The sequence below is a fragment of the Aspergillus piperis genome (genome assembly GCF_003184755.1).
Source record: "Aspergillus piperis CBS 112811 unplaced genomic scaffold BO85scaffold_23, whole genome shotgun sequence".
NCBI lineage: Eukaryota > Fungi > Ascomycota > Eurotiomycetes > Eurotiales > Aspergillaceae > Aspergillus > Aspergillus piperis.
In genome coordinates, this window is record NW_020291613.1 from 345,380 (window position 1) to 364,792 (window position 19,413).

Here is a 19,413-nt window from a genome sequence, read left to right on the forward strand (position 1 = left end):
GCCATTCTATTGACATATCCATCATCTATCATTTCTCATCACTCATTACAATCTACCCACTCCACCCAGCGAATCTATGAATCCTCCTTTCCTCTAACAAAGCACCTCTCCACCTCCTCCAACGACCGTCCCTTCGTCTCGGGCATATAAAACCCACAAACAACAATCGTCAGCGCCGTACAACCCCCAAATAAAAAGTACGCTGCACAACTACTCTTCGCCAACAAGACCGGCGTAATCAGCGCAACAAAGAAATTCGACACCCAGTTACTCCCATGCGCCAGACACGTCGCGCTCGCTCTCGTCCGCTGAGGCTGGATCTCCGCCGCGTAGACCTTGCAACTCACGCCCCACGAAACACTATAAATAGCAGCGAAAAGATAAATCGCGACGATCACGACCCAGCGACCTGCGCCGGTCGAATGGTGCACTGCATCGGCGGCGTACAATGAACCGATCACGAACATGGTGATGGTGAGTCCCAGACCGCCGAGGATGACGTTGGCGCGCCGGCTCCAAGAATCGGCGTAAATGAGGCCTGGGATTGTCACGACGAAGATGACTAGGCCGGAGACGCCGGAGGCTAGGAAGCTGGCTTGGGAGGAGGTCATGCCGGCTTGTTCGAAGAGCATGGGGGCATACTTTTGTACGTTAATTGATGATCAAGATAGTAAATCAGGAGAAGTGGAACGTACGTATAAAACTCCGTCAATCCCAGCCATCTGCTGCATACCCATGAGAAACAAGCCAAGGAGCGTGCGACTGCGCACATCGGGCTTGAATGCATCGAACAGCGAGGCTTCTTCCATCCCCTTACCCTTCGTCCGGCGGGTAGATACGCGACTATGGCGCGAAACCACCTGATCGAGGGTATTCGGCGCAAGGACACTCCCCGTCGGGGCGAGCGGATGCGTCAAGGCCTCTTCATTAACATCGACTTCCTCTTCCTCTTCGAGGAGTTCCCCGCGATCGGCCTCACTTACTTGCAGATATTCCCAAGCGCGAGTGGCGTCGTCGACGCGATTATGGAGTGTGAGCCATCGTGGGGAATCAATTAGCCATAAGAACGCAGCGAGACTGAAGACTATGGAAATGCAGGCCAGGACGGTGAATGGCGTTCGCCACGCCATAGATGAAGGCATTTTCTCGCAGCCGTAGCAGGTGAAGAAGCCGACTACGAGGCCCATTGTGACGAGGAGTTGAGGGCCTGTGGTGAGCGGGCCTCGTTGGCTTGGTGGAGAGATTTCGCAGATGTATCTTGTGTTGCTTATTAGATATTGGTTTGGCAGGTAGCAGAGTAGGATGGGGTGAGGGACATACACTACCAGGGTCCCGAGGTATAGACCCTCGCCAAGACCCTCGACAACACGGCCAACGATGAACATGGCCAGATGCACTGCACCAGCTTCAAAGGCACATCCGATACCGAAAATAAGGGCACCGATTGCGATGCTCCTAGGTCGTCCGATCCAGTCGGCTAGTTTCCCCCCGAAGAACGACGAAAAGGCCGCAGGGATCAGGATGGACGAGACTACTAGACCATGGACGATGGATGAGAAGGAGCCGAATTTCTGCTTGAATTGGTCCATCACTACCACGGAGCCGATGATGCCGGTGTCCATCCTGCATAGATGTATGATGGTTAACGAATTTGTGACAGAGCAGCGAAGCTACATTTTGCGACAAGCGCAGGATATACACACCCGAAAAGAAAGCCCCCCATGGAGCATAGAATACTAGCCCAGACATAGCGAGATAGCCCAGGTATCAGCGCCATGTTTATCTCAAGGCCGAGGGGAGTTATCTAAAGTGTATAACAGTATCTATTGACCAGAAGATAATTTTCTTCAGATCCTACTCCCTTATTTATACCATCTTCGTGGGCCCTAAAAGTCTGTAGGCGTCGTGATCTACAAAGACAGTCAGCACGATAAACCGCGATAGGCGAGAATCGGCGGCTCGGAAAGATTACTCTCGGTAAGATTTCCTCGTGGTTAAATGGCTGGATCCACTTCATCGGGTATTATCTGTCTGCCCTGTGAGTTGAGGCGCGCGGGAAGAAGCGTAGTGGAGTGATGGATAAGTAGGTCTAGATTTTTCTCGGGAAAATTTCTTCATTGTGGGAGGGTCTCCCCACTATTTGTACTATAGGATGCGGTGATGATAATCTTGCTATCTGCGTCGAATCATGTCTGCAGGCCCAATTGCATCAGATGCATCACATTTGTGCTTCTAAGAAATCACAATGTCCATACTATCTAAGATACACCGCAAGTGCACTTAAAACTACAATTGGAATGATTTGGCTATCTCCCACACCGCAAACCCCCATCCGCCCATTGCTTCTGCAACTCCTTCACCCGATACTCTGTGGCCCATCCTGTATCATTCTCCACACGTCGCAGCAGATCGACTACTAACCGCCTCTCCTCGTCTTTCTCGAAGCACTGTCCGGCCACGAACAATGGCTGCATGGTATGCGAAAGTATCGCATCCGGTAAGCCAGCTAAACTAATCCCACAGATCTCACGCGCATGATACACCACCAACCCGGCGATCTGGCGATAATGACGCAGTCGCGCCGTGACAGTTGACCGAATAGCAGTGGATTCCTGTGGCATGTTGCTCAAAAGTAGAACGCGGCCCATGTGGTAGGTCTGGATGGTGACGGCACACATGGGGATAGTGAAGATGATTGCGTCGATTGTACCTACATCTCCGACGTTTCCTGTAGGGGTGGGGTTGCCTCTGTGGTGTGTCGGCTCAAGATTGGATAGACATAGTTGTGTACGACCACACGGGGTGAAAGAATCCGGTAAGGTATCATACCAGGCACTCAGCTCAAACTCTAGTCGCTTCCATCGTTCCAGGAGGTCCTCTTGTGTAGTGCCAAAACATGGACGCTGGCCTGGAGGGCTTTCATAGTCTCCCGGGTAGATTCCGTCACCGCTCGTGATGAAGTTGATAATTTTGCCCATTATCCAAATCAAGCCGTTGCTGAGGGTATCTTCCTCGAGCCAGGTGCAGTGTGTTGGGACGGAAGTATGAGGATTCGGAGAGGAGGAAATGGGAGTGTTCACGATTGTAGAGGAGACAGATGGAGGCAAAAGATGGCCGTGAGCGGAGATGTTGAGGCCAAAGTTGCGCCAAATGACGAGGTCGGAGAGGTCGAGGCGAGTTTGCGTTTCATTGATAACTGTTTCCATGATAAGTATCCGATTAAACGTAGGATGCAGTCGATAGAAGTGTAAATGGTTAACCTACATGCAGAAAGACAGTCCTGGCGCACAAGGCTCCAAAAAACCGAGCGAGATATGTGCAGTAGAGAGTTTGGCAACGTGGATGTCGAGCTGAAATCATCTGATGTCCCGCAATACAAGAATGGCAGGGCACTTAGATGGGCTCGCCATTCGGTGCTGGGAGCATCGATCAACTCATACATGCATAGAATGGCAACAACAGCGAACATCTCGTCTCGCCGATTGTTCGGAATCTCTAGTCTAATCGCTTCTTTCAAATATCCGATAGCCTCGTCATACAGGCGTACTGATTCATATTTTAGGTCGATTCCTCCATTGGCCCATTTAAGGGCACTGTTTCGAAGATGGGGTAACCGCAAGATCCGACGAGGTTCTCCCTGGCACATACGGTGCAGATGTTTGGCGGCAAGGGCACATGCAGCAGCCTTCAACATGGGCCGCGTAGCCACCATGACAGGCACCTTGACGGAGTAGTAGGCATTAGTGTCAAAGCAGTCTAACCTGTCAGGACTGTCAGTTCATCGCTCTTTCAGTCGAACGGGTAGAGATACCATTGACTAGGGCCTTCTTTAAAATGCCGTATCAAGATTGTTGTCAAAACCCCATTCTCTGCAGGAAGGGCGGGACTGTGAATAGAACTCGGAATCACACCATGCTCAGTAATAGGAGTTATCGGTGTACTGGCAATTGAGCGATGCTTGTCCAGGAGAAGTATTGGCTCCTCATCGTCAGCGAAAGGGTCTTTAACCTGGATAAAGATGACTGTAGAAATCTTAGCATCTATTCAATCCACCCTAGCTGCATATCCTTCTATACTTCGACAATAACTAGAAGAATGGGAGTATAGCTTACGATCAGATGGTAACTTGACCCATGTCTGTCTTTCCTCCGGATAGGAATATCCCCTTTCACTGGCAGCAAGATCGCTGGCACTGTAGTGACGGAATATGCAGTCGGAGAAGACACAATCGCGGGAGGACTTGGCACATGGACCGCAAATAGGCCTTTCCTCGTTGCATTTTACCTTACGTTGTCTACATGTCACACTGAATATATTGTTATGACGGGATTCTATGTAAACTGACAAGCGAAAAGAAAAGGAAAAGGGTGGGTATGGTTTGTCACCTTACCAGCCAAAGTGTGAGCGCATGTCTGCCCGAAGGCAATCATCCAGCCGGGGAGAATGCTTGATAGATCGAACTGTTGGTGCAGGAGATGATAGTGTTTGGCAGCGTACGTAACGTGGCGGGGCGAAGAAGGAAAATCTAGCGAGATCCCGCTAAAGGAAAAATTTTTAGGTGGTTCGGAAAGTGGCAACGTTAGCGAGGCCGGCCGTAAGCCATTATATAGCTGAATGTTTTGCAACCTGGTCAACGAATCAGATCCCTCAATGATAATATGTCACAGTCCTGATAAGAAAAGCCCACGAGAAAATAATTCTCAAATTAGCCTGAATTTCAGCTCGCCCTTTGAAGGCGCCGTCCATTCAGTCATCAACGCGGCATCCTCGCTAGAACCAGTGGATCTAGTTGCTCCAGGCTCTGAAACTATATTCGCTACGCATATAGTTCAGTGAAATGGTGATTTTCGTTGCCTTGGAATATACTATGGCCGTCTGTGTCATTATTGTTCAATATCTATCAATGACTTCATACTGCCGAAATACGTAGTACTTGCATGGTGATCGAAGCATATTGTAGCTAACTTGACAATGTTACTGAGAGCACCTTGGGAGGCACCATATCATGTAATTGGATATCTGATAGATCGGTGAGCTTTACTTTAGGCGCCCGTTCGTATGCTGATTGGAATGAAGTCATTATGGATGGGGCGGATGATCACTGAGACGTGATGGAGGCTGTTCTTAGGGTGAGATTATGTTTCGGGCTACCTACAGTCTAGGGTGAACCCTGAGTCCCTGACATTTTGACATCTTACTCCTCTTCTTTTTATATAGATTGAAGTAGAAACATTGTGTCTTTGTGGATTAACAGAAAGAAACAAGTGAAAAACTTTCCTTTTATGGGCATCAATTCTGCTTATAAAATCCATCTTTTACATGTCGTAAATGAACACCACATCTCAACTAATGTATAGTACAGAGAAGCAAGAATAGAAGAGTGTTCTAGTTATGAGGAACACCGCCTGTACCAAACAACTCCATCTTTACCCGGTCATCGCTCACACCATAGGCCTTCAACGCCTGCTCCATTTGCGTCATGAATGTGTCGGGGCCACAGACGTAATATTCCGTAGCAGGGTTGTCTAGATACAGATGAGACGGCCCGTCGAGCTTCTGCAGATCAATTCTTCCAGCGTGGTGGTAATCAACGCCCAGCTGGTCACTACCACCTGGCTTGCTGAGGAAATAGGTCACTTGCATATCCGGGATGTCGTTTTCCAGTTTGCGAACATGACTGTTGAAGGCGCGAGCCTCGGTCGTACGGGATCCGTGAATGAAGTGGATCTTGCGTTGCTTCTTCTGAGTGATGGTGTTCAAGATGGACATCATGGGCGTGATACCGACACCGGCGGAGAGAAGAACAATCGGATGGGTAGCTTCGGCAGTGGACAAGAAGAAGTCTCCATAGGGATGAGATACATCGATTTGATCACCCTCCTTGATGATGTCATGGAGAATGTTAGAGACGTATCCAGGGTGTCTCTTGGCACCCGGAGCACGAGGATCGAGTCCCGTTTCCTTCTTCACGCTGATGCGATAGTAATCGGAGCGAGGGGTATCACTGAGCGAGTACTGGCGGGCTTGGGGGTACTTCAACTCTGGAACATGGACACTAACCGAGATATATTGGCCTGGCCTGAACGACGGCAGTGGTTTGCCGTCAACTGGCTTCAAGTAGAACGAGGTGATCTCGTCCGACTCGGGCACCTTCTTGGCGATGCGGAATTGACGCCAGTTTGTCCAGCCATGGCTCTGCTTGTACAGTGCGGCTTCGCGGTTGATCATGATGTCGGCCAAAGCCCAGTAAGCGGCACCCCAGGCATCGAGAATATCATCGGTGCAGGCATCTCCAAGCACCTCCTTCATAGCTTCCAAGAGGTACTTGCCAACAATCTTGTACTCGTCAGCTTGGATGTACAGAGATGCATGCTTGTTGCATATTAATTCAACGGCAGGACCGAGAGCCCCGAGATCGTCGATGTGAGATGCATATGCGAACAGTGCACCAGCTAGCGCACGAGCTTGGTGGCCATTGACCTGGTTGGCGGTGTTGAAGACGGCATTAAGTTCAGGGTGCGCTGTCAACATGTTCTTGTAGAAGGCAGTGGTGATTTTGGTCCCATATTCCTGGAGAACAGGGACTGTAGCCTTGATGATTTTGATCTGCTCTGGTGTCAGAGGAGCAGCAGACGACTTGGGCACCGCATCCTTCAAGGATTGTTGTTGCTGTCGGGCATTGAAGGCCTTGTAAATGCAATAGCCAGCCACTGCCGCGACAGCGACTTGCGATGCAATTGTGAGGCGACGGTCCATCTTATGCAGTTACGAAGCACTCCCTTAGGGGAAACGATAACAAAGAGGGCACAGATGACAGTTCGGTCTATATCGAAAAAGTCTGTGGCAAACAGAATTCTCTGCTAGAAGGGCACGGTGCCTGAATAATAATGAGTGAAATTTGCGGTGTATGTGTGGAAGAGAGAGGAAAAGGGAACTGCCATATTGCGAGATATTTCAAAGTCAGACCCACTGGTAGCCAATTGTAGACCTGGTGGAGATGATATCCCTGTGTCTGGGGCAGACGTCAGAATCGCTGTTAATCGGAGGGATGAAAAATGGGCTGATTCTGATGGGCTGATATGGCCCACTTGCTGTGGGTCAAATGTAAGGCGATTGGTGAGTGTTCGGCTAGCTGAAGCTTAGTAGGTTATAGTCTTTCCACATCCGTTGACGTGGTGATGCCATCACTATTGTAACATGCCATTTCCTCCGGTTCGACCCACTAGCATCTCTACACAAAGTGTCTCGATGGATACTCGGGTATTCCGAGTTCAGGAGCATTGTCCACTTCTGAGCTGTGCTTCGACTAGAACGATCTTCCGCTACAGACTACAGTAATTTTTACGCTTGAAGCTTAGCAATAATCAGCTGGGACTCTAGAAGGGAAGACAATTATGATCACGTTGTCAACTAATATCTGTTATGTCGGAGATTTCAAAAAATTAGAGAATAGAAATCCCAATTACGCCCCAACAACATCAAAATTACATGATTCGTTGAGTTCCTGAGATCGTGATCTGAGCTCAAGAACCCCTTCTCACTCTGTCCCCACATTGTCGGTCTGGATCAGTTGGATCTCGAGAGGAGACTCGATCCAAGAAATCACAAAGCTCCGGGTTTTCAGTCCTGGTGGGGTTAGAAGACCTATTGGCTCACCTCTCAGCGAAACATGAAACATACGTTTGATCCCATGACTTTTCCCACTCAGCGGGCTCATTACTAGCTTGCTGAGAGTCCTGATCGACGAGGAACTGTAGGCTAGGTGGAACCACAGACGACCGCCGCCGGCCGGAAGGTGCCGGGTTATCCTTATATTCGTCCTCTTCGGACAAGCTCTGTAGGTTTGGGAACATGATGAAACGAGAAATTTCAATTGAAAATGCACGGTGTATGGTTTTGATATTCAACAATTTCTCATGTCTGACTGTATATATGAGAAAATTGGAAATGCGGGAGTCATCTGACGGATGACTTCACTACTCTTCTCTCATCCAAATTAACTTTCTGGGTCACCACGCATTTGAATGCCAAGCCCAGGAGTTGAATCAATATGTCTATTTCCATTGAATGATAGCTCTACGTATTTCAATTTACATTAATAGTCATGCTAAGCGGCCTTAGGTTTTGGTTTCCGCTCCAATATTGTCTTTGCATAGGGCATGCTTTCCAGAACAAATGAGCTTCCTAAGAGAACAGCCAAACCAATAAAACTTTGGCTGTTCAGAGCATAACATGTGACAAAAAGGTAACAGCAATAACAGGAGCAACATATCAAACAATGACTCCTTGAATAGTAGCGGAATACATCGAATACATCGAAAATGTGCCCTCTAGATTGCATTGCATACATAGGGGATTTCCAATATGGTGAACAAGATCATTCACATGACGCTCCGAGGGTTTCACTCGGATAAATGGTGAACCCGAATACTATAGTCATTTTGAATTCTATAATTCACTCAAGGAAGGTCTACGAAAGCTATAAAGTCGCGCCTCCAGTGGCTCAATCTAACCATCTACATCTCTCCATGCATTGGCTAAAACCAATATAGGGTCCTCATTAGAAAGCCTTTTGCCAAAATGAGCATACAGAAAGCACATCTTACTGCCGTCCTAAAACAAACCCTTCTATCTAACCTTGATTATCTGATTTTTTGGATCGGTTAGTAGCTAAATCTTTTCACATTAATGCTTCTTACGTTTAACTTAACTATAAAAGGCCGAGTATGCAACCCTTCTCATTTTGGACATATGACATACTGTTGCTACCGCTTTGCACTACGATCGGTCGTGAACGAGTAGTAAATTGGTGTGCGAGAAACGCGACTACTTGGCGCGTCTGCAAGAAGCAGAATGGACGTCTATCGGTCGGGACAGCCACTTGCAAAAGATCTCCCCACATCAAGAAAAGGGATATGATGCATATGGTACACAGTCACTACCGCTGTGGTTAGCACCTACGAACACTGCCATGACATGCAGTGCGGATGGCCAGTGAGAATGGACAAAATATGAACCTCATATGTTTGGCTGGGAATTAGTAAATACAAAGTCTGTCCAATCATCCATGCCTGCTGAAGTATTCGTACACTTCAGTGGCATCCACTTCCAACAACCAGCACCGTCTTATAATACTGCCACATGAGAGGTGACCGACCTCAGGGAATTGGGAGCACTGGAACAAATACTTGACATTATCGCTGGGCAGGTCCTGGTAAGGGTGCTTGCCAGTCATTATGAAATAAATGACTGATCCCAGGCTGAAGATGTCATCTGAGGACCTGAGAACATACCCCTCAACATGTGGATCACGATAGCGGGTACCGGGAAGAGCAGAGCCAGGTGCACCGAAAACAGAGGCGCCAGCGAAATCCGAGACCTTCAAGTCCAGGTTCGAGTCGACGAGAAAGTTGTGAGGCGATAGATCGGAATGGATGATGTTATGATGGTGAAGCAATTGAACACCTTCGGCTGCCTGTCTTGCCCATTTCCTCCTCATACTATCGGCTATCGATTGGTGATTCCTCTCTAGGAAATCCGCAAGGCTCCCATTCTCGACATACTCCATCGTCAAGCAACAGGTGGTTGGGTCCCAATCCAAATATTTTGGTACGCGCGGATGGTCTTTCAGAATCTCATAGATAATGGCCTCGATGCACATACTCTTTCTATGACGCTCATGTTCGCGTTGAAAGTATGGGTTCGGCAGCGGCGTCTTGACCACATTCCCTGAGGGCAAACGTTCTAGGACCGCAGTTCCTCCCCAGGCTAGGAATTGCCCCTTCACACGAAAAACAATATCTCCGAAGTTGGGCACGAATTCAAGACCTTCCAGACTGGGCGGTATAAACCTGTAATGCAGGGCTTCTGGATACCCTGGCGCTTGAGAAGGTCCATTTTCCATGGTCTGGGCATTGAGAAGTTAGAAGCAGATTTCAATCGATCAGGTTAAACCAATATAAGAAGGCACACGAGTACTGACTCTTTCCTCTTCCATGGTGTTTTTACCAGTTCTCTGGTATTGATCCAGCAAACTTGCTGTCTTAACAAACTTCAACGGTACGTTCATGCGTTGAGAGTTGACGGCGAAATCTCACTACCATCAAATTCACAAGAGATAGTACTTCGACGGTGCGACCACCAGATCAAAAGAACACGACGAAGGGAAAGTCTACACAGAAATAAATTAACAAATTAATAACTACTTCTCTCGGATAGCCAGCTCTCATACTTCTGGTGTTAGGTCTAGCGTGAAGGCGATCACCAACGGGCGAAGGGTATACATTATTCCGTGCTATTCACTTAACGTAACCAGCTCGCGCTATTAAAGCAGTTGTGATTTATTTGAATTATGGAATCTTGTTCTTGTAAACTTTATTCATCTATTTCCACACAGAACATGCCTGCCAAGAACATAAACATCAAGGACCAAGAAACTGACTCCACGATACGCCAAAATGAAATTCGACATATGAGACATCCTATTATAGGTGAGTACTAGGGCTAACTGTCAGGAGATTTACGCGATATACTGATTAATATCACCTCAGCGAGCAACCAATTTCAATTTTGCCCGCCTATCCACCGGTACATGCTTGACGGCTCTATTTCCCGACAGCCACATCTCATACAACGGCAGTACATCGGCACTTAAAGAATCGGTTGTATTCCCATCATTTGGGTGAATACGGCGAGCAAGGGCTCATGGGTTCATAACTCACTTATACCTGGCAGGACGGGACGGGACATGTCAATGCCACAGACCATGATCGCTGGAATTGAGGCCATGCATCGGCAATGCAGCTAGGTTAGAGCCTCTCCTGGAGGTGCAGGCACTCATAGTTTGTCGTTCGCTTACAAAGAATGTCATCGTTAACATGGGTATATCAAAGACAGTGCCGTCTGCAACAGGAATCTTCCAACGATGCGCCGGGGCATGCAGGTCTAGTTGACAGGACTGTCTGTTGAGACATACCTCTCCATTGGCTGATCTGATAGACGTGATATATCGTTTTCTGTCTAGCAGTCAGCGCGTCGACACCCTCTGTGATGATTTAATGCCTTGGATCATTCTCCTTAAGAACGAACTGGTATGGTTCATGTATTACTCCGGCTGTTGCCATTCACGTTCCCACGATGCAGGCACATTGTGTCTTGACAAGGTTATGGCATATTCCGAATCTATATCTGCTGGTAGCATTGAGAAAAAGCCCAGTTGTGCATAAATACCATGCAAACACCACTCTTCGTGTGAAGGAATATATCCATTTCAGGATCTGCTAAGCTCATTAATAGCTACCATCCTAGATATTGCCCTTACAAGTGCTCCTCATCAATGTAAGTGCCACGTCTCTCCATGAGGTCATGCCAGGACTAACCAGATCACACATAGCACGGCTTCTCTTTTCCCATACCAACATGTGTGAGCGATTCGTCAGCACAGTCAATTATGTCAATTGCACTGCACAGCCGAAGCATGAATTTACCATTTATGATCCTCTGCCTCCTTGTGGCAGGCCGATCTGCGGAGGATATAAGGATGTGCACTTGGGATTCAAAACCATGGGATATTTGACCATGCAATTCGGAATCTGTCCGAAGTGTCGATAATGGATACATGGAGTTTCGTCAACTCTGAATTTTGGCCTTGTGATAGCGACAAAGATAAACGCAAACTCATGATCAAGCGACAGCATATCTGTATGAGAGAAAACTATTGAGCTTTGAAATCAAGTCATATTTGTGAAGTTCGAACTATTTATTTTCCTAGTGTTCTGTACCAGCATCCTTTGACACCTGAATCTGAGAAAGGTCAAAGATTATCTGATCAGCAGACCCATACAACTTCCTCCAATACCTATCTGTAATATGAGAGCATGCATGGCTGTCAGTAGAAAATTGGCCATTTTTGTAACGTTCTTCGATTTCCTCATCATGTTCCCAGTCATTCAATTCCGGAAACGGTTCATGTCCCATCATGATATGGTAAAATAGCGATCCCAGTGCAAATATATCCGTCTTGGCATTCACAATGTCACCGTGAACGCGAGGCATGTATGCTTTTGAATTTTATCGAGACTCCCCATCTAGCAGTTTTTCGCCATTCTCCGACTTCAAAACACCTTGAAAGTCTGCAAGTAAGACGTCAAAGTTATCGTCCAGCAGTAGATTGCGGACATTGATGTCACAGTGGATAACTCTTTGTGGCGTGAGACAAACTACAGAGTACTCTCTATTCATTCAAATAAGCCAGGGAATTTCCCAGTTCTGTGTCAAACAATCACCTTAGCCGTCCCGGACAGATCTCCGGCATGGTCTTGGAACTGAAGAAATTTTGGCATGAACTACATTATAGAAGCCTTGTTCTGCGTTGATGAGAAGAATTTGCTGTTAACTTGTGTCCCTTATTCCTCGTCCCCGCCTACGGGACCTTCATTAAGGCGGGAGGTATACCTTCGTGCAACACCCTTGAACGGGGACTTTCCAGGAGTTGACTAGACAAGGTATGTTATTGCCGCAAATCATCAAAGAATACTGGTGATACTCGTTGCAGCTATTCATTCTTGAGAGTTTCAGTTGAGCAGTCGAAGAATTAGAGTCGAATACTACGTGAAATTATTTAAATACCACATGCTAGGTCAGGTTCTCTTGTCAGCATCGCTTTGAAGCGACTCCGACCACTTATTTAACTTACTGTTCTGCTTATACGAAGACATCATGAACCAGCCCAATATGCAAGCCCAGCTTTTTTATTTACCTTCTGAAATTATCCACTGTCATAGAGGACCTAGATATCAAGGATCTTTGTTGTCTCCGCTTGACAAACAGGAGGCTTGGATTTTCTCGCGGTTGTTTATTGAAGACTGCAAAGAAAATTGCTTTTCCAAAGAGAAAAACTATGATATGGCAAATATCAAACTCATACCAGGGAGTAAGGTAAGATTTATCTACCTATCCGTCAATATGACAACATTAGACTTCCTGCATGTCTACATAATCAGCAATGGTCCAATATGGTTGCTTTCACTGCCCGACAGGCGAGAGGTTTTATGAAGACCATGCTACTCGATCATTGACGAGGGTGATAGGCATTATCCATTGATTGATGTGGAGCAAAAGTGATGGCTTCGTCTGTTTGACCATCCGTCCAAGACGTAAATGCCGATATATTTGGGAAACATATTCCGGAATCCTCTACAGTGGTATAATGGATGAAGATAGACTAAATAGCTTATCCGAGCCAATGAACGTTGGAGTTGCGAGTGCCGCGTGCAGAGCATCAAGTGACCACCAACTGAGACCCATCGAAGAAATTCATGGGGGCGTATGGGGCTTTTCGGTATTATAGACGCCGAATCATGGTATCGCACGCAAACATAGTTTCAGCGAACTCTTAGTGCCGAGCCACTATCCTGTTTGGCCATGCAAACTATCGGGATTCTGACATTAGGCCGATATAGGCCTCCCAATATACTTTTCGGCCAGGGTTTGTGCCTTGCTACCTGTGTGTACACTCTCAGAGTATTCAATGACCTAGTTTCCTCGTTTAGTGGATGGAGATGCGGAGAACCTATTCCCATTGTCCCTCAATCTGGGGTACCCCGTGGGGTAGAAACGACGTAGCGCTGTACCCCTCTTTCGAGGTGACGAAGATACTATTTGAATATCTCTCTAGAAGCAAGTTGTCTTCACACTGCCAATATTTGAGATCTTCTGTATTCCCTTTGCACTCCTTCTCCATATAGCTTTAACTCTTCGAGTTGTCGAACGCTACAAAATGGCTCGGAACCTTGCAAGCCCTGGCCCGGAGAAGCCAGTCGACGACAAGGTTGAGAGTGAATTGCGTCAACTAGAAGCTGCAGATGATACGCAGTTCTACAACGTTGACCCCGAAATCGAGAGGAAGGTCGTTCGAAAACTTGACTGCGTGATTCTGCCTCTGATGGTGCTCGTATATTTCTTCCAATGTCAGCCAATATACTGGTACTCATTTTCCTTCGAGTCTAATTGTTTATCTAGACCTCGACAAGCAGACAATTAACCAGGCCGCGGTATTTGGTCTACGAAGTGACCTCAAGCTTACAGGTCAAGAGTTCTCATGGGCTGTCTCGTTATTCTATCTGGGACAGCTTTGTTCAGAATACCCAGCTGCGATCATGCTCTCCAGATTTCCGATTACAATCTACGTCGGAGTAACTATCGTAATATGGGGTGGGGTAAATATGTGTCTGGCTGCTGTTCATAACTTCGCGGGCCTGGCAGCGGTGCGATTCTTCTTAGGGTTCTCCGAAGGCAAGACTCACTCGTTTACCCCTTACCCTTCCGCTCACAAGACTGACTATCCCACTAGGAACCGTCTCCCCAGCTTTCATTATTATCACGAGTATCTGGTACAAGCGCAAGGAACATCCGATTCGCGTTGCTACATGGGTATCAATGAACGGTATAGCCAATATTATAGGTGCCCTCATGATGTATGGTATCGGAAAGGGAAACATGTCGCTTGCCCCGTGGCGTTCCCTCTTCCTGATATGTGGAGGTTTAACCTCCGCAACTGGTCTACTCTTCATCTTCTTGATGCCCCGAGATACAACGACGGCTTGGTTTCTGGGTCCACAGGAACGAGAAGTGGCAACTCAGCGCATGGCGATCGATCGGGCTACCCGGGATCATGCAGTATTTAACAAAGCCCAACTCAAGGAGGCACTCTTGTCGCCGATGACTTGGATCTATTGCCTGATGGGAATATGCATCACCCTCACGACTCCCATAATGAAGGTATGCCAGCCCTCCTTATCTGGAGTACTTCGATCAGGTATTAACCCACTCTCTTCCCACTCCAAAGTACAGCTCCACCGTCATACACGGCTTCGGCTACTCAACATACAAGACAATGCTCGTCGGAACACCCGCCGGAGCATTCAATTTCATCACCGTCTGGATCGGCGCCATCATCCCTCGCATTATACCCGGAACACGAGTCTACACCGCCATCGGTCTCTCCATCGTACCTCTCCTAGGATCAATATTGCTCATGACACTTCCATATTCCGGCGGTGCAGACTGGGGCATAGTGGTAGCAACCTGGCTCGGAGGATGCAGCTCTTCGTTGATAAGTAGCACCGCCAGCATTATCGCCAGTAACGTGAAGGGTAATACGAAGAAAAGTATCGTGTCGACTGCTTTCTTCGTTGCATACTGCGTTGGATGCATTGTTAGTCCGCAGGCTTGGACAGAGGACGATGCTCCTAGGTATACGAAGGGTTGTATTCTGAGTATTGCGGCCATGGCTTGCTTAATCCTTACTTTGTTCGTTTATGTGTTCATGGTGAAGAGGTTAAACAGGAGGCGTGATCGCAAAGCAAGCGAGGGGTACTTCGAGTATATCGTTGATAGGAGCGATGGGAGTGGCTGTATGGGGGTTTCTGTGGATTCAGATCATACGGATGTTGAGGACAAGGCGTTTAGGTACACTATTTGATATCTTGATGTTTCCGGTGGATCATGATCGGTTTAGATAGCTTACCAATATGCTATAAATCAGTGAAGCTGGTCGAGAGTCTCCACACATTGGCCAAGACTTGAATTCTCCATCTTCGTTATGATTATACTAGGTAGTACCCAACTAAAGGCATAAGATAAGCAGGGATATCTGGATAAGTTCTAATGTAGAGCTACTGTAAAATTAAGCAAACACAAAGGCGTCCGGAAATTGACTTGTCTACAGTATGTATGCCATCATTTTGAAAGTCGTAAGCTCAAGTAGCCTATAAACCAGAGCGCAGATGATGATCAACTTACTCCGTTCTGAGACATTTGAAATCCAACGTCGCTGCACCGAATCCGCTTAGAAATGAGAGATTGCCACAATAATGACGGGGATAATTGGGAGACGCAGGGGGTCTTTTGGCAGCTCTTTGTCTCACTAATTACCGCTCAATAGCCGACTTTACTCTTTGAGGACTATATTTACTACACAGTATCAGTAATAGTCGATATATTTCTCGAACAGGAAACTGCTGTAACACCAACTGTCATCGGCTGGCTTCAAATACGCCGGCGGTCCTTAGTACTCCACTCGGGAATGCATCATGTCACCGACAACATATCTTGACTTTCCCCAGGCAATATCTCCCGGCTTGGTGTAACGATTACTGTTGTGGTTCTATCGTATTAAAAGGCTTTCCTTGTTAGAAAGAACTTAAGTGGCAATACTAGCTGTTGTAAGCAATGCTCACATTCCGGCGACAATGGCTCGCCGGTGTCCTAATATTTACAGTGTTATGTACCAGCCTGAAAAGTCTTCGATACAGTCGTTCGAGCTTAAGGTATAAGATTCGCGAATCACTAAATTTAGAAGTAGTGATGAGGTGGGAAACATTAGATCATTCAGTTCGATTAATGGAAAGCAGGTGGGGACTCGGCAAATTGATGCTATATATATTCCGCTAGTGGTAGTAGCAGTGGTGGTAGCCCTATGTTGTTGATAGAATCAACCTCATCATAAATGTCTGACCTCTCCAGCATAAATGAATTATTACTTGAAATGAATAGATTTTTATGATTAATTTTGAGATAAAATGCGAGAGTCAGGTGCCAAATGCGAAAAGAGACTAAGCTAGATGGGGTTCGGAATAACGGATAAACTCACGTGCGATAAATCCGACCGCTCGGGGCTCCAACAGTCCATGACGCAGGAACATCAGGAAAAATAAACCCGAGAAGCAACACGGCCTTGCAACGGATTCTATGAGCGTAACGGGGCCTCTATCGCCCTAAATTTGCTGGCCGGCTACAAATGGCAGACGCCATATCCCCAGCGCAGCCTTCAGGCTGGCGGATCCCCAAGGCGTGCCAAGAGTGCAGGAAGAGGAAGATCAAATGCAATGGTGTCAATCCGTGCAAAACCTGCGAACTGCGCCATACGCCATGTATCTATCGCGAAGTCATTCGACAGCGCAAGAAAAAGCACCAATATACAGAGGCTCCCGCGAATGATGAGTACATCTCGAATGGGGCCACGCGGGCCGACTACGGCGCACGGCAGCAGTCTCCTGGGGTAATGCAGCCAGCCCGACGGAGAAATCCCTCCGTCAGTTTGACCTTCAACAACAGCGTTTCCGCCACGCATATGGCATCGCCATCGTGCAAAGTCCAATTATACTATGGCTCGACTTCTCACTTTGCACTCATGCATGAAATTTACCGGGGCCTGGTTTCCGGCAACCAATCTGCGGAGACGGAGGAGCCACAGGGCGAAGTTGAAGAAGCCGGAGCTGGATTGGACATGTTTAGTTTCCGTCGGATTTTCTTCGGAACCCAGGCTGATTCGCATGATTCGAACAAGGCCCTAAATGGGCCCGATGCGAATGTGCTCTTTCTACCCTACGACCTGGCTAAAGTATTTCTGGAACGATTTTTGGCAACGTTGTATCACCTCGTGCCGTTTTGGTCTAAGGAAGTCTTCTATCAACAACTCGATCATTTGTATCGTCCAACACCAGATTCGCGCTCAGATAAATGGGCGCGATCACTACTTTTGCTGGGGCTAGCCACCGGCTCGCTAGGAACGCAGCACCATAGCTGGGGAGATATCCTATACGAGCGTGTAAAGGCGTCTATCTCTTCTCTTGATGACGTGGTGAACCTTCAGACTGTACAGCTGTCACTGTCCATGATAAGTAAACGCCTGTTCAGAAGTCAAACAACACAATACTGACCTTCTGGCCAGCACGCCCATTTCCAGACTGAGCAAGGAAGGCCCAACTCCGCATTTCTCCTAATAGGTGTAGCTGCTCGAAAGGCCATATCTGCCGGTTTGCACAAAGAAGCTCCCGCCGAGAGTGACGATGCTGCTGATAGTGTCGAGGAACGACGATGCACGTTCTGGTCATTGTACTTTTACGAAGTGTTGGTCACCCCTGAGCTGATTAATTTGCGGCATACTGATACTTTGAACAGCTGGACTTGTTTCCATCTTGGACGACCGAGATCCCTATCCGCAAAAGATATCGGAATTGCACTACCAAAGGACCCCTTCTTGCAGGTGCTAGTCCACCTATCGAAAATATTCTCCCGATCAGCCGATGAGATGTATGGCCGACGGCATGAATCATTACTGCAGATGTGGAAGATTGCTAAATCAATAACCGATGACATGCGATGTTACGACTCGAAAATGCAACATGCACTAGGGTTTGGGCTTGATAAGCCGGTTCAGCCGGGGACCTTGGGCGTACGGCAGACTATTCTAATAACTCGTATGTTCCGAGATCATCTGGGACCTGGGATCTAAGCTGACGGTTCAGTCTATTATCATACCATTCTATTGACCTTTCGACCATTCTTGATCTTTCGAGGTCGGTGGCAGCACCAAATGAAGATATCCTCGCAACAACCGGGGAGCAGCACGGCCAAGGGACCAACAGAAATCCCCACATGGCTGAATGAAGCCTGTAATCAAGCTCTCAGTGCCGCTTGCAGGACTATCCATCATTTATACGAAGCTTCCATATACAATGAACTGGTTCGGGTGAGTCTTGACGCAGTCCATCTGCCGAATAGAAAGGGGTGCTGATGACGCTCCAGGAACTCCGCTACCACGGCTATTTTCTGGGCAGCTCTAGCTTCGCCCTAATTTATGATCTAATGCATGGAGAAAATTTGGCATCCACCCACCTTCCTTGGATACACGCCGCCTTGCAAGGTCTTTCATCGATGCGACATGGCGAACCGATTACCAGCTCCATGTCTGCTATACAAACCGTCCTGAGAAAACTTAACCCATCGTATGAATGGTCGCCAGGTGCAATGCCAAAAGGGAATTCTTATAACATTGACCAAGCTAGTGCCGTGCGACGCTACCCCAGCAGCGTCGCTCATCAGCCCCAAGGCCCAATTCCCGACACTCTGCAGTCAGACCTAGCCGGGGGAGGTCTTTCTATGCTATCTGATTTTCAAGGTAACTCCTTGCAGGATGGTCTACGCATGCCAAGTGGTAGCCTGGGTAGTGGAGAGGATCTGCTCGACTTTACCCAGTCCGACATGGGTTGGGACTTTGACTTCTCAACAATGGACCTTGAGGCTTTCTTTTCTATCAATCCGACTCTAGACCCTCCGTTGTTCTAGTAACTGAGTTCCATTGGTCATGGTCTTGCACGGCACCCGCCCAACGGAATTAGAGGGCTCTTATATGGGGACAATTGGGTGCCATCACATTCATACGATCAGATGGCATCTGACTGGGTCTGACTGATTATTGTCTGCAAGGTTACACAGCCAGCTATGTGTGGGCGGGTGGGTCTAGAACTTGGACTTGGGCCATCGATCTTCACGAGGACAGAGTAAGCACGCGGGTCTATCGCTCTACACGAGCCTAGATCTGACTGGCTGCTTGCATGTCCCCCTTGCAGG

The 19,413-nt window shown here is 47.6% G+C and overlaps 6 protein-coding genes across 6 annotated transcripts; 2 read left to right on the plus strand and 4 right to left on the minus strand.

Annotated features, from left to right (window-relative positions):
* Positions 1 to 74: 74 nt before the first annotated feature.
* BO85DRAFT_504404 (MFS sugar transporter) lies at positions 75 to 3,206 on the minus strand (the record flags this gene model as incomplete). Its single annotated transcript, XM_025664299.1, has 4 exons — positions 75 to 641; positions 696 to 1,257; positions 1,321 to 1,623; positions 2,320 to 3,206. 4 exons carry the CDS (start codon positions 3,204 to 3,206, stop codon positions 75 to 77), a joined length of 2,319 nt encoding a protein of 772 aa, XP_025511493.1.
* A 2,179-nt stretch (positions 3,207 to 5,385) lies between these two features.
* Positions 5,386 to 6,756, minus strand: BO85DRAFT_471877 (flavohemoglobin; the record flags this gene model as incomplete). Its single annotated transcript, XM_025662518.1, has 1 exon — positions 5,386 to 6,756. The coding sequence occupies one exon, from the start codon at positions 6,754 to 6,756 to the stop codon at positions 5,386 to 5,388; it is 1,371 nt and encodes a 456-aa protein (XP_025511494.1).
* A 767-nt stretch (positions 6,757 to 7,523) lies between these two features.
* On the minus strand, positions 7,524 to 7,853 carry BO85DRAFT_492087 (uncharacterized protein; the record flags this gene model as incomplete). Its single annotated transcript, XM_025663759.1, has 2 exons — positions 7,524 to 7,626; positions 7,681 to 7,853. The coding sequence occupies 2 exons, from the start codon at positions 7,851 to 7,853 to the stop codon at positions 7,524 to 7,526; spliced, it is 276 nt and encodes a 91-aa protein (XP_025511495.1).
* A 1,103-nt stretch (positions 7,854 to 8,956) lies between these two features.
* On the minus strand, positions 8,957 to 9,997 carry BO85DRAFT_504416 (serine/threonine protein kinase; the record flags this gene model as incomplete). Its single annotated transcript, XM_025664300.1, has 2 exons — positions 8,957 to 9,907; positions 9,983 to 9,997. The coding sequence occupies 2 exons, from the start codon at positions 9,995 to 9,997 to the stop codon at positions 9,062 to 9,064; spliced, it is 861 nt and encodes a 286-aa protein (XP_025511496.1). The 3' UTR covers positions 8,957 to 9,061.
* Positions 9,998 to 13,777: 3,780 nt separating this feature from the next.
* On the plus strand, positions 13,778 to 15,481 carry BO85DRAFT_462973 (MFS general substrate transporter; the record flags this gene model as incomplete). The annotated part of the gene is made up of 4 exons (XM_025661884.1): positions 13,778 to 13,967; positions 14,020 to 14,305; positions 14,385 to 14,778; positions 14,816 to 15,481. 4 exons carry the CDS (start codon positions 13,778 to 13,780, stop codon positions 15,479 to 15,481), a joined length of 1,536 nt encoding a protein of 511 aa, XP_025511497.1.
* Positions 15,482 to 16,798: 1,317 nt separating this feature from the next.
* On the plus strand, positions 16,799 to 19,128 carry BO85DRAFT_492090 (Zn(II)2Cys6 transcription factor; the record flags this gene model as incomplete). The annotated part of the gene is made up of 5 exons (XM_025663760.1): positions 16,799 to 17,656; positions 17,732 to 17,910; positions 17,962 to 18,260; positions 18,309 to 18,532; positions 18,589 to 19,128. 5 exons carry the CDS (start codon positions 16,799 to 16,801, stop codon positions 19,126 to 19,128), a joined length of 2,100 nt encoding a protein of 699 aa, XP_025511498.1.
* Between the last annotated feature and the right edge of the window lie 285 nt (positions 19,129 to 19,413).